Here is an 11939-nt window from a genome sequence, read left to right on the forward strand (position 1 = left end):
ATCTCAAAACTCTTCCTTCGTCCGGATAAGGCGAGCTAACATTATAATCGCGCTACCCCCAAAAATCAGAATCATTTATTCAAGATTATTCGTTCCGTACGTATATCCACAGAACTTTACGCAAACTGAACCACGGTTGAAAAAAAGGCGAACATCGCCTAGGTAAGATGCTAACTACATTCGGTATGTAAGCCCACAGAAATGTTGGATCTTTCCTAAATAGTGACCCCCCGAGGATTTTTAACCCGGTATGTATCTACCTTTGCGGCGTGTGTAGTACAAGCCCGTTGGGGATGACCTTAAAAGCATAAACGACTGTAAATATCATAAAGACAATGAACCCAAGGAAATATTAAGCCTAGATAACGACCTCCGAACTTTGCTGGGGGTCACTATCTAGGAAAGATCCGAAATGTTCTTGATACCTGTTATCCTAAGCTATATTTATCCAATTTACTTGACCGCGCTAAAGGTGTGAATTGTTCCTACACGGCCTAGATAATATCAATAATAAAAATATTCCGATTGTTTTACATTATGCTCATTTCTGTAGATTATTCATAAGGATCAATGAAAGCTGCACATGTCGAACTTCAAAAGTGGAAGGGGTGAAGAATGAAACGCGTGTAAGGTTATTTCCTGCCTGCCAGTATTCTGTATGATTTGATAAAGAGTTAGCTTTAAGCATCTACGCATATACCCACAATCAAAACATTTGTTTCCTAAAAGACAGTATACAAATGTTTTAATACAACAAGTGGGAACTTTGAATGTCGTCTTGTATCTAATATCTAGTGTTTCGCCTTTAACAACTTTTACACTGGATTATACTCCAGGCTTTTATTGTACTCAAGCCAATGATTGAGTCAAAGTTGGTATGGAGGCTAGGAGAAAAGGTGTTACGGGCCTTGTTATCCCATAACCAGGTACTTAATACAAAACATATCCGGACTCAATGATCCATGGACAATACAGCGCAACAAAGGCTTATGGATAAAAACTGATTAAATATTAATGAATTTATTAACAGTTAAGTACTAATGCCTAATTAGTGAGCACACAAATACTTAGCGTTGTACATATTAAAGTGACAATGGCAACTTCTTGGATTTTGACATCCTAACCATGCAGCTACGTATCTTGTTGAGAAATTATAAGTCTTGAAAAGTATGTCTAACTTCGGGTCGATTCAAGAATCTTCAGAAACGGATTGCAGTATCTTCCATAGTAGAAAAAGCGGTCCTTTCTCCTCCCGAGAGCTCTCTAAACACTTGCTAAGCAAATGACAATCAGCACACCAGTCTTGGTGGGGGCAGTTACAGCATATCATAAGAGTAGCACGTGCAGAAAACCGGTGTGCACAAACCGACGCACCAACGGTAATCGACTATTGTAGATCTTGGTCACGACAGTCTTCCCACTCGTCTCTCACTTTCTTCTTCGATTATAAAAGCGTAAAACGCTACCTGTGCTTCATGAAATGTCCATAAGCCCAGCTCTTCTTATAACCTTGCTTCGGCTACGTCTCCCTTAAACTATTTCAAGGCCACGGTCACACCACACTGCATCGAAGACGAGCACCTTTAACGTCTTAGTGATCGAAACTCCAGTGTAATGCAAAAAAAAAAAAAAAAAAAAAAAAAAAAAAGCAAAGGCGCCCAAGCTTTTGAGACAAGTCATTAACTGCCCAAAGGCAACAGCCACTTTGCTAGCACCTCACCTGCGTCTAGACCCAAGTCCAAAAGGAGAGAAAGCAAGTTGAGAGTTAAACAAGCAATAGATAAAAACTTGTTACAAAAGGTCTTCATTGGTTTTAAGATGAGAGGTTCCCAAAACAATTGTATCTACGCCCTTATCTAATACCTCCCACCCCCGGCCCCAGCCCCCTTCCACTTTCCTGTACTTACGTCATTTTAAACTAATGGTAAATCCTTCATAAATCATCTCATCGACGTATACATATGAAAACAAGGATTACATTACTTCCTATTCCCATCATATTTCTCTCTCTCTCTGGAACAGGACCCCTTCCACCCTCTAGTATCCCCTTCTTAGCTACTGCTTTCCATAAACCAAGGACAGGCTCCATAGTAGTTAATTACTCTTAACTATCATTGGTGCATTACCCTATTTCGTGTACGTTTTTTCACCTCATGGGTTAGCTAACACTAGCATTTTTTCCTCCTCACTTCTGCCTGTCCAACAACTCAACTCATCCAAAAAGCCCTCTTTGATACAATTAAATTCCATCTAATAGTTTTTTTCCTAATTCGAGTAGTTTCATGTCTTTTCTTGATTGTGACAATGGAAATTTTACCCTGGCACAACACATTGTGCCTAGCAGTGCATTGCTAATAACACGAAATCTATTACTTTAAAATCTCTAACCACAAACCATATGTTAACCCTGGTCTGGCAGTAAAAACACTACCATCTAGCTGAGCTAAATAGCCTTTAGTATCTTAAATTTCAAATTTTCTTTCTATTACGTTAACTTTAGGTTGCTTGCCAAATATAGAAACCATATTAGCAACAATAAATTTACCTCTTTACACAACCAGAGAACCTACCCATCAATGATTTGTCTACGTGGGAAATTAAAGTTCCCATCTCGTAAAAACCAATCGAGAACGCAGCAACAAATACTTAAGCGTGATTTAGCAAGAGAATGCACTGATCAATCCATTTTAATCAATCATTGAACAGCTAAACGCTAAAGTCGGTGAACTTCATCAAGGAGAGTTCAATTTAGTTAAGGTAAAGTTTCCAACAACGTGCTTGTTTACGCATTTTCTTTATCATATAGCCAAGTCGTTCTACGTTAGTTAGTAGAAACTGTGTATTACCTTTAAGATATTAGGACTTCATTTCCACGATCTCTTGTATATGCTTAGCTGTCATACATCTAACAAACTGTCTCTTTAGTACTTGAAAAACTAGTTTCATCAGTTTCATTGGTACTTGCACAATAGAATTAGATAAATCAGTCCTTGCAAGACCGTCACAGACGCTGTGCTTACAATATAAAGCAATTAAAACCAACGAAGGTAGAATAACCAGCTTGCAGACTTCATACTCTCTGCCTTTGAATGCTGGCAAACAAGTTTTTATCCAGGCATCAATTTCCATTAGCAGCAATTATGTTGCAGCTTAGCTAAAATTCATTGAAAATTCAAATATCCTTAAATTACATAATTTGGGACAATTAAAAACAACACTCTTCAGAAATCTTTTTATTTAACAAAGTTTAATAAAAATATCCATTGACGAACACCGTATTCACAATAGTGCGATAATCTGTCGAGGTTTGAACTGCCGTTGTTAAAAATGTCCTCACTACAGGGGAGGACAAAGTGAGTCTGGAGAAAAAGTGCATTTATTAAATTACCATCAATGGAAGGGTTTTAAGGAAAAATATTTTAGTAAACTAAATAAACATGCTTACGTTTGTGTGACGAACGTAGTGTGAGTAGTCTGCTGGATCAAATATGCATTATGTGTTATGGTGTAAATTTCCCTCGATACTTCAGTCACATAGAAGAAGTTTGATTTTGCAGTGGTAACGAATTCAGTGACAGGTCTCTCGACAAGTGTAGTAGACAGTGATACAACGTCATCCACATCAGTCTGTTGAACCTGTTTAAGAAAATTTATTATACTACAAATAATGAAATTGCTGCAAAAAATATGACAAACTATAATCACAGGAAGAATTACCTACCTGTAATGTAGTTAAAAGCACTGTGTTAACAGAGAAGCCTGTCAGCGTGATTGGCACACTGTTGAGTATAGTTTCCGTAACCGTGACAAATCTGTCAATTGTTGTAGTTTGCGTAATGGTTAAAGTCAACTGTGCTATAAAATCTGCAAAATTCTGACCAAATAAAAACTGGCCACCAGACCCACTTGTAGAACCAATATTACTGCCTGTGCTTGAAGTATCAGTGACTCCACCAAGGTTAGATCCAAATAAAGGGAGGCCACCTAGTGTTCCAGTACCTTGACTAGATCCCAAACCACTTCCAGAGCCAACAACATTACCAGTACCAGAGCCCGAACCTCCTGAAGTACCAAAGAGGGTTTGGCTTCCAAATCCAGTAGGCCTGGAACCACCGCCAGTTACAGGTGCTGATCCCAATCTCCCATCGCTTGATCCAGATGCAAATCTAGTACCACTGGCTCCTGGCCCCCTATTTGCCCCGTCAGTACCGGAACCTCCTCTGCTACCTGATCCACCAACTCCAGAGCCAGAGGAACCACCTGCAGACCCTGTCCCCACGCTCCCACTTCCAGCTGAAGTTTGTGAGCCAGCCGAGCTTGAGCCAGAGGAGCCTCCGGATCTATTAGGAGTTGTATACTGCAAAAAAGGTGATAAATCACAATTTTACCTTTGTATATTCACAAAAAAAGGTGGTACATTCTATAGTATTACTTTGCATATTAAATTCAATCACATTAATTCAAGTGAACAAATTTTTTCCTCAAGACTTACCAATCTATCTTGGGCAGTCACAAGAGAAACTGCTAATAGAAGTATTGTGGCTTTCCCTACTGTGATCTTCCCAGACATCTGAAATATGAAAATCATAATTATTAATCCATGCCCACCCAAACGCTCTGATAAATGACCTCTCAATGATCCCAAGGACAGTAGGCCTAAATTACTAGTAGTGCGCTAGGCTCCCTACTTATATTACATTAGTAAAAAAGCTAAATAAAGCTAAATATTGCAATATATTTTAATGCAGGTTTTCTGTGGCTTTGAGCATTAGTCCTCTGATATAGGCCAAATCATATACTTTAAACATAAAACTTAACCCACTGCATAGCAATTAAAAACATGCCACTGTTACCCAATCACGAAGTTTCAATTTGTGTACCTTAAAAGTTATGACAATCTAAAAAACAGACTCTGGAGCATTAGAAATTGAAGTTTTAGCAGCAATTTAATACATAACTGACCAGAATCTCTCCTGGGCTACCCCCGACATCTTAATACAAGTTTCACAAATTGGATACATTCTAGTGTCACGAAAATTGCCTTTTGGCCAAAGACTAGAAATCCACAAATATCAGTTACACAGTAATATAATATAACCATGAAAGACTGCCGAGACCAGGAACTAAAATTTATTGCATTTAGATTCAGATTTAATCATGAAGCAGACTTCGTTAATGCTTTTATATGCAAGCAATAATATTTAGGTCATTAATGCTTTATACCTAAGCAATAGTATTTACGGTCATGAAATCAGATAGCCAGCAAAATTTAAGTCATTCTTCCTTGCACTCTTATTCAAAGAGAATTTATACTCTGTCGTTAGAATCACTACACTAGAGAAATGCTTTGTTTTTTTTATTTTACAAAACTCCACCGGGGTTGGGTGAATCATCAAACAAGCCTAAAAATTATAGATGTATAGATATATGTGTAGATATATATTAACGATAATTTTGGTTAGTCTAAAAACTAGTACGGCAAAGTTACCGATGCAGTCTCTAACCCTAAAGATAAAACAAGGAATGAGACCCACAAACAGTTCCCAAACCGTCGAGGAGACTATTCGAAGACACTTGACTAGATGGTTGAAAATCTGTGCGCTTCAGTTTCAGAGGCACAAAAATAATGGTAGAAAATCTTTGTGCTTCAGTTTCAGAGGCACAAAAAAAAAGTGAAATACTAGCCCTGACCCTGTCCTCTAGCGTTACGCTCTACAAATTATGAGAAATACTTAGGTACTTCACGAAAGTTCCACTGAATATAACAGGAAACTAAGAAAAATTCATGAACACTAACACAATCCATAGCTGTACAACTTTTAAGCCATGCTAAGTTTAAAAACATAGTTACAAGATCAAGCCCAAAATCCCTTAAAGAAAAACCATGCACTATTCATAATTTAGCGAGAGAATCGTCAATACTTCACGGTTCCAAACATAGGCCCTGGGGTCCAAAAGAGCCTAACGGTCATAACTGAAAAGAGCCTTTATAAAAATTCTACTCGCAAATTTAAAAGCTTTCTTCTCTCACTTAGAAAACAAAATCCATCTTGAAAGACAAGTTCACCACGTAAAAAAAAAATGCACAACAAAATTAGATCTTGAAAATCAGCTGCAACAAATAATCACAAAACCACAAAACCGTACTCACATCCAAAAAATTACTTACTTTAGCGAGTAAATATACTACAACTTTTTGTTAAATGAGACAAACATGTGAAGAAACAAGTGGCGACTGTCTACCGAGAGGATAAACGTTCCTGCTTAGTTCGTCTCCACCAAGGACCATGGAAAGGGGTGACTTGTTTCTGGTGTTATCGTTAGTTCTGGTGTCACTCACTAGATGGCAGAAAATGCAGTCGCAACAGTACGAATAAGAATTAGATGAGACGCTGAAACTCGCTGATATCAGCGGCAATGTTTATCAGTGGACAAAGAATCATTGATATGAAAATATCCCTTCAACTCGAGCTTCCCTCCTCAAATAGTCAGAATGGTCTGATAGAAGTACTGTACTTTCTAAATGAAAGGGAAATAAATAAAGTGGCTGGTCATTCATTATCTTCTTGGTTATAAGAGCACTTGAGAGTCACAAACTCACTGCCATGCATGGAATAACATTCAACATTTTATTTTATAATTTTCTTTTAATTTCCGTAATTTTTACAATGAATAAGACGGTCTATAAATGAATAAATATTGGTTAAACAGGATGTAACCGTAAAATATTCGAACCACACGCCAATTGATATTTTATGATTGTGATAAAATATTTTCATTAAATTCACTTCCGAATTTTATATTCAACATTAATGTTATATGAAATGAGAGTTAAAGATTAAATATTACTTGTGCACTGAAGATTTTGGGTATAAAGGGACTGCAATATGATTACGTAAATTCCATATATTGTAACAGTTATCATAGTCACATCAGTGACCTTGATTATTCATCATTCATATCTGACATGAGAGGGAAGATAAATCGTTATAAAAAACTAACCTGTCCCGATTTACATCATATATTCAGAGACGAAATTCGGTTTTCTCATTGTCCTTGATGGGACCTCATATGGATGAACTGCCTCTGTAGCCCAGCTCCATTTTATAACATTCCTGTTTGTATCTGCCGTGTCTAACAAGATGTAATAGTACCTTCTTTCTTAAGGAAAAATAATTTGGCTAAATCCCTCGCTATTGTTCTCGTACCTTGCCGTAATGCATCAAGCAACCGTAATCACACAATATTTGCATTGCAAATTCTCTAGTTTCACGTGTGGTACCAGTTTCAGCCGCTTCAAAAATAGGTTGTAATTAAATTTCATTATCTCTCTATCTATCAATCTATCTATATATAAACAACATATACTGTATATACATACAGTATATATACATACATACACTTGCTTCAACAACAAACAGCAAGCACAACGACCTTGGGTGTGATTGAAGGTCGTTGTGCTTGCTGTTTGTTGTTGAAGCAAGTGTATGTATGTATATATACTGTATGTATATACAGTATATGTTGTTTATATATAGATAGATAGATAGATAGATAGAGAGATAATGAAATTTAATTACAACCTATTTTTGAAGCGGCTGAAACTGGTACCACACGTGAAACTAGAGAATTTGCAATGCAAATATTGTGTGATTACGGTTTCTGCTACAATATCTATCTTGCTAGTTCCACTAAAGTACCATTGCATTCAATCACATTTCATATCCTTTGCAAAAATGTAAAATGTTCTTTGAGCATTTTTCCGGGCCAGGGAAATCTTAATGAAAAAGTCTTTTTTGATATTTCCATCCTTTGGACTTTATTGACATTTCCATCCTTTGGACTTTAGTGACATTTCCATCCTTTGGACTTTATTGACGTTTCCATCCTTTGGACTTTATTGACATCTCCATCCTTTGGACTTTATTGACATCTCCATCCTTTGGACTTTATTGACATCTCCATCCTTTGGACTTTATTGACATCTCCATCCTTTGGACTTGACTGACATCTCGATCCTTTGGACTTTATTGACACTTCCATCCTTTGGACTTTATTGACATTTCCATCCTTTGGACTTGATTGACATCTCCATCCTTTGGACTTTATTGACATTTCCATCCTTTGGACTTTAGTGGCATTTCCATCCTTTGGACTTTAGTGACATTTCCATCCTTTGGACTTTATTGACGTTTCCATCCTTTGGACTTTAATGACATTTCCATCCTTTGGACTTTATTGAAATCTCCATCCTTTGGACTTTATTGACATTTCCATCCTTTGGACTTTATTGACGTTTCCATCCTTTGGACTTTATTGACATTTCCATCCTTTGGACTTTATTGAAATCTCCATCCTTTGGACTTTATTGACATTTCCATCCTTTGGACTTTATTGAAATCTCCATCCTTTGGACTTTATTGACATTTCCATCCTTTGGACTTTATTGAAATCTCCATCCTTTGGACTTTATTGACATCTCCATCCTTTGGACTTTATTGACATCTCCATCCTTTGGACTTTATTGACATTTCCATCCTTTGGACTAACATGTAGCTTTATTTAGTGAAAATACGGGACGCTAATAACGGTTTCAAAAGTGTGTTTGTAACATTATCAAATTAAAAGTTGCAACTCGCAATCGAGAATTCGCCAATCTTTTTATCTGTTTACATTATGTTCATTATTGAGGTCCTCGATTACGCGATGTTCGTTTTCTATATTGAAAACAGAGCAACACTAGAAAACGTGTAGGCTGGGTGTGCCTATAGTTTTAGGTATAACAAAAATTTCCTTAAATACCTGCCACCTCGTGAACTACAATGAAAATAACCCTGTTATAAAATATTTCTCATTATACTACAACATCGCTGTATTAATGTAGACAACTTCACAACTTTACGTTAGCCTAACACACACACACACAAACACACGCATGTATACCTAAGGGAACTAGTGAAGATGTGTATGCCATTCCTAGGATTTACTTATGAATTTGTACACTCAGTTTTCAACACTGTCGGTTGAATTACGAAACATTTGCTGTAATCCTCAAATAACGTAATATAATTTTAATAATGCCAACAATGAGGACAATAAAATTACTAACTTACCGACATGTACTACACTACCAGTCATGCCGTGATTATCAAGTATAGTCCTAAAAAGACACTGAACTAACACTACAAAGGACAGGAAACAATGGACCAAACTATCTTGACAAGTGAACCCAGCACTTCTATGGAAAGCGACACATCCCCAAAGTATTACAGTAACAAAAATTAAATGCTACATGCATAACAAAATGCTAAGCAAAGAACTGGCGAAGCAAATGCCATACAAGTCACTGGGGTTCTGACAATATTGTTATCACAGCCGTACACTGCTCGACACCACAGTTATAAAAATATAGTGAAAAGTCATAATAAACACCGAAATGAACAGACAAATTAAGCTGTTACTGAAGAGGCCATAACAGGTACACAGACTTGTCCATGGTGCTACCAACGAAGCCATTACACACACAGCGAGACGGAGAGGTCCCCATCCTCCCGTCGCAATGTAGAATTATGTTGATAGAAAAATGAAAACAGCAAATAATCCTTAAAAATCCTTAACAGAAAATGGGGGAAAAAAAATAAAGATTAATAGTGTAATTATTGTCATGCCACTCCCTCTCCCACCCCACCGCCCAAAAAAACCCAAAACAAAGAACAACATAAAAACAGGATGGAAATTCAAAAAAGCACCTTTAGTACGTTACTGGAGGCAAGAGCTCACAAACATCGACTCAGAAAGGAAAAATTGATGATAGATATTAGTTTTGCCACATGAAGAATGAAGACAAAGCAATTTTTTGGAAAGTCCTGTATATAGGAAGTCTACATAAAACAAGTAAAAGTAATGTTTAAAAATCTTAAATATGAAAGCATACAGAGTAATTTAAGCATTTCCAAACTTGGACACCTACGAAACCTTAGGTGTAATTGCAGCATACAGACGGTAAACCTCATAAAATAAACATGTAACGTACTGGAAAATTTCTACTGAAAGGCTTACGATCGAAAGGAGGCTTTCGTATAATGCCTGACATATAACAGTTCTGTATAAGGAATGACCATTATGTTCTCCGTTTTTTTTTTCATAAATTCAAGGAAGTCTGGTTAAAACTACTGGATTCTCGATATGACTTCAGAGAGTGAAACCAGCTAGGCAGTATGATAAGAGTCCTTTGACTTAATTACTGCTTCAGAGCATGAAACTGATAAATAGAGTAAGCGATGGTTCAATAGAAAGCCTGCAAGCACGTTTATTAATGCCTCCACCTGCGCATGAAGGGACAAAATGGTAAAGAAAAATGGATGGAAATTAAACTTTTGGCAATTAATGATGCCCATTTTACAAACCGTTCTACTTCTTCAAACCAAAATTGCCATTCCAAGTTTATTGGTGAAATATATAGTAGATTTTTCCGTAAAACTATCACGGACTATAACATTTTCTATGTGGTGTTCACAGATGTTTAAAATCTTCTGATAACAACATCAGCAAAGGCTCCTTGCATCTAAACTCTGGAACCTTTTCAGTCATCTACTTCCTGTATAAAAACGGGAGCCAATAACCTAATGTCGTAACGCCAATCTTAGTAGCCATGAATCACTCAATCAATCCTGTATAAAACACGAATCGCATTTTCTGATGCATCTGACATCTTCAATGCATCTCATGGAAACTCCATTCTCTTGTTTTTTTTTTTTTTTTTTTTCCTTTTGGAGGGCACATAATTTGCGAGATTTATAGTTTCCGGTCTCATTACACCGGAATTAGCTTAATTACATTATCATACGTATGCCCGGGAAGTTAGATTATCAAGAGGGTTTAAACTAGTGTTACAAGAATATTATTTTGGTTGCATTCATGAAGGATACGTTTTCAAAGAGGTTGTTTTAATTAAGTATCTCAGAGTTACAAGTTTAACATTTTCCTCTTTCAATTGTAGGTATATTTTCCAAGTTGGAAAATATCTAGAAGGATACTACATCTCATGCTATGAGAGAGAGAGAGAGAGAGAGAGAGAGAGAGAGAGAGAGAGAGAGAGAGAGAGAGATGATACAGCTATTAACTTTCACGTATCAAACTGGTTAAAATAAGAAAGTGGTATCGTAATAAAATCAAATCATACTCACAAAATCTAAGAAAACAAATAATGAAAATCTTAGGATGTCCAACGATCATTAGGAAGAAAATTACCCAAACTTGCAACTTCAAACTTAAAGTTAAGTTCAGTATACCTTAGTTTAACCAGACCAATGAGCTGATTAACAGCTCTCCTAAGGACTATACTGGTTACCTAGCAACGGGACCTACAGCTTATTGTGGAATCCGGACCAAATTACAACGACAAATGAATTTCTATCACCAGAAATAAATTTCTCTAATTCTTCACTGGCAACTTGAAAGTGATACGAAACATTATATTCCCATAGAACATTCATATGAGGGAAAAATAAAGATATCGTGCTTGGAATGACCCCCACGAAGTGCCTGTGTAAAAATTCACTTTTTTCCGACTGAAATGGAGTGTTGGTAAAATTAGCCAGAAACACCATATCCACTTAGCAATCAAGTTTCCCATCATATGACTGAAATGGTAATATCTTAGTGTTAAATTTTTGAGTAATTATTTGTACTTCTGAAAACACATAAATATATATATATATATATATATATATATATATATATATATATATATATATATATATATATATATATATATATATACATATGTACGTATGTATGTATGTATACAATATACATATGTATGTATGTATGTATGTATATATATATATGTGTGTGTGTGCGTGTGTGAGCAGAGACAGAGAGAATGTTAACTGATTAAAACGTTCTCTTCTTTCGCTTCGACATGCACAAAATGACGC

At 36.4% G+C, this 11939-nt stretch overlaps 1 protein-coding gene across 1 annotated transcript; it reads right to left on the reverse strand.

The window, feature by feature from the left end:
- Window positions 1–3218: 3218 nt before the first annotated feature.
- Window positions 3219–6294, reverse strand: LOC136826735 (putative per-hexamer repeat protein 5). The gene is made up of 5 exons (XM_067084142.1): window positions 6170–6294; window positions 4493–4570; window positions 3722–4357; window positions 3446–3636; window positions 3219–3359 (listed from the first exon to the last, which is right to left on the reverse strand). Exons 2-5 carry the CDS (start codon window positions 4568–4570, stop codon window positions 3248–3250), a joined length of 1017 nt encoding a protein of 338 aa, XP_066940243.1. The 5' UTR covers window positions 6170–6294; the 3' UTR covers window positions 3219–3247.
- Window positions 6295–11939: the final 5645 nt, after the last annotated feature.

The sequence above is a fragment of the Macrobrachium rosenbergii genome, chromosome 41 (assembly GCF_040412425.1).
Source record: "Macrobrachium rosenbergii isolate ZJJX-2024 chromosome 41, ASM4041242v1, whole genome shotgun sequence".
In the NCBI taxonomy this organism is placed as follows: Eukaryota; Metazoa; Arthropoda; class Malacostraca; order Decapoda; family Palaemonidae; genus Macrobrachium; species Macrobrachium rosenbergii.

Excerpts from the sequence above, each read along its gene's own strand:
- LOC136826735 (XM_067084142.1), bottom strand. The coding sequence starts at position 4,570 with ATGTCTGGGAAGATCACAGTAGGGAAAGCCACAATACTTCTATTAGCA. Across the intron at positions 4,358-4,492 it reads TGACTGCCCAAGATAGATTG|TATACAACTCCTAATAGATC; the intron begins GTAAGTCTTGAG and ends CCTTTTTTGCAG. Across the intron at positions 3,360-3,445 it reads ACTACGTTCGTCACACAAAC|ACTCACTTTGTCCTCCCCTG; the intron begins GTAAGCATGTTT and ends CTTTTTCTCCAG.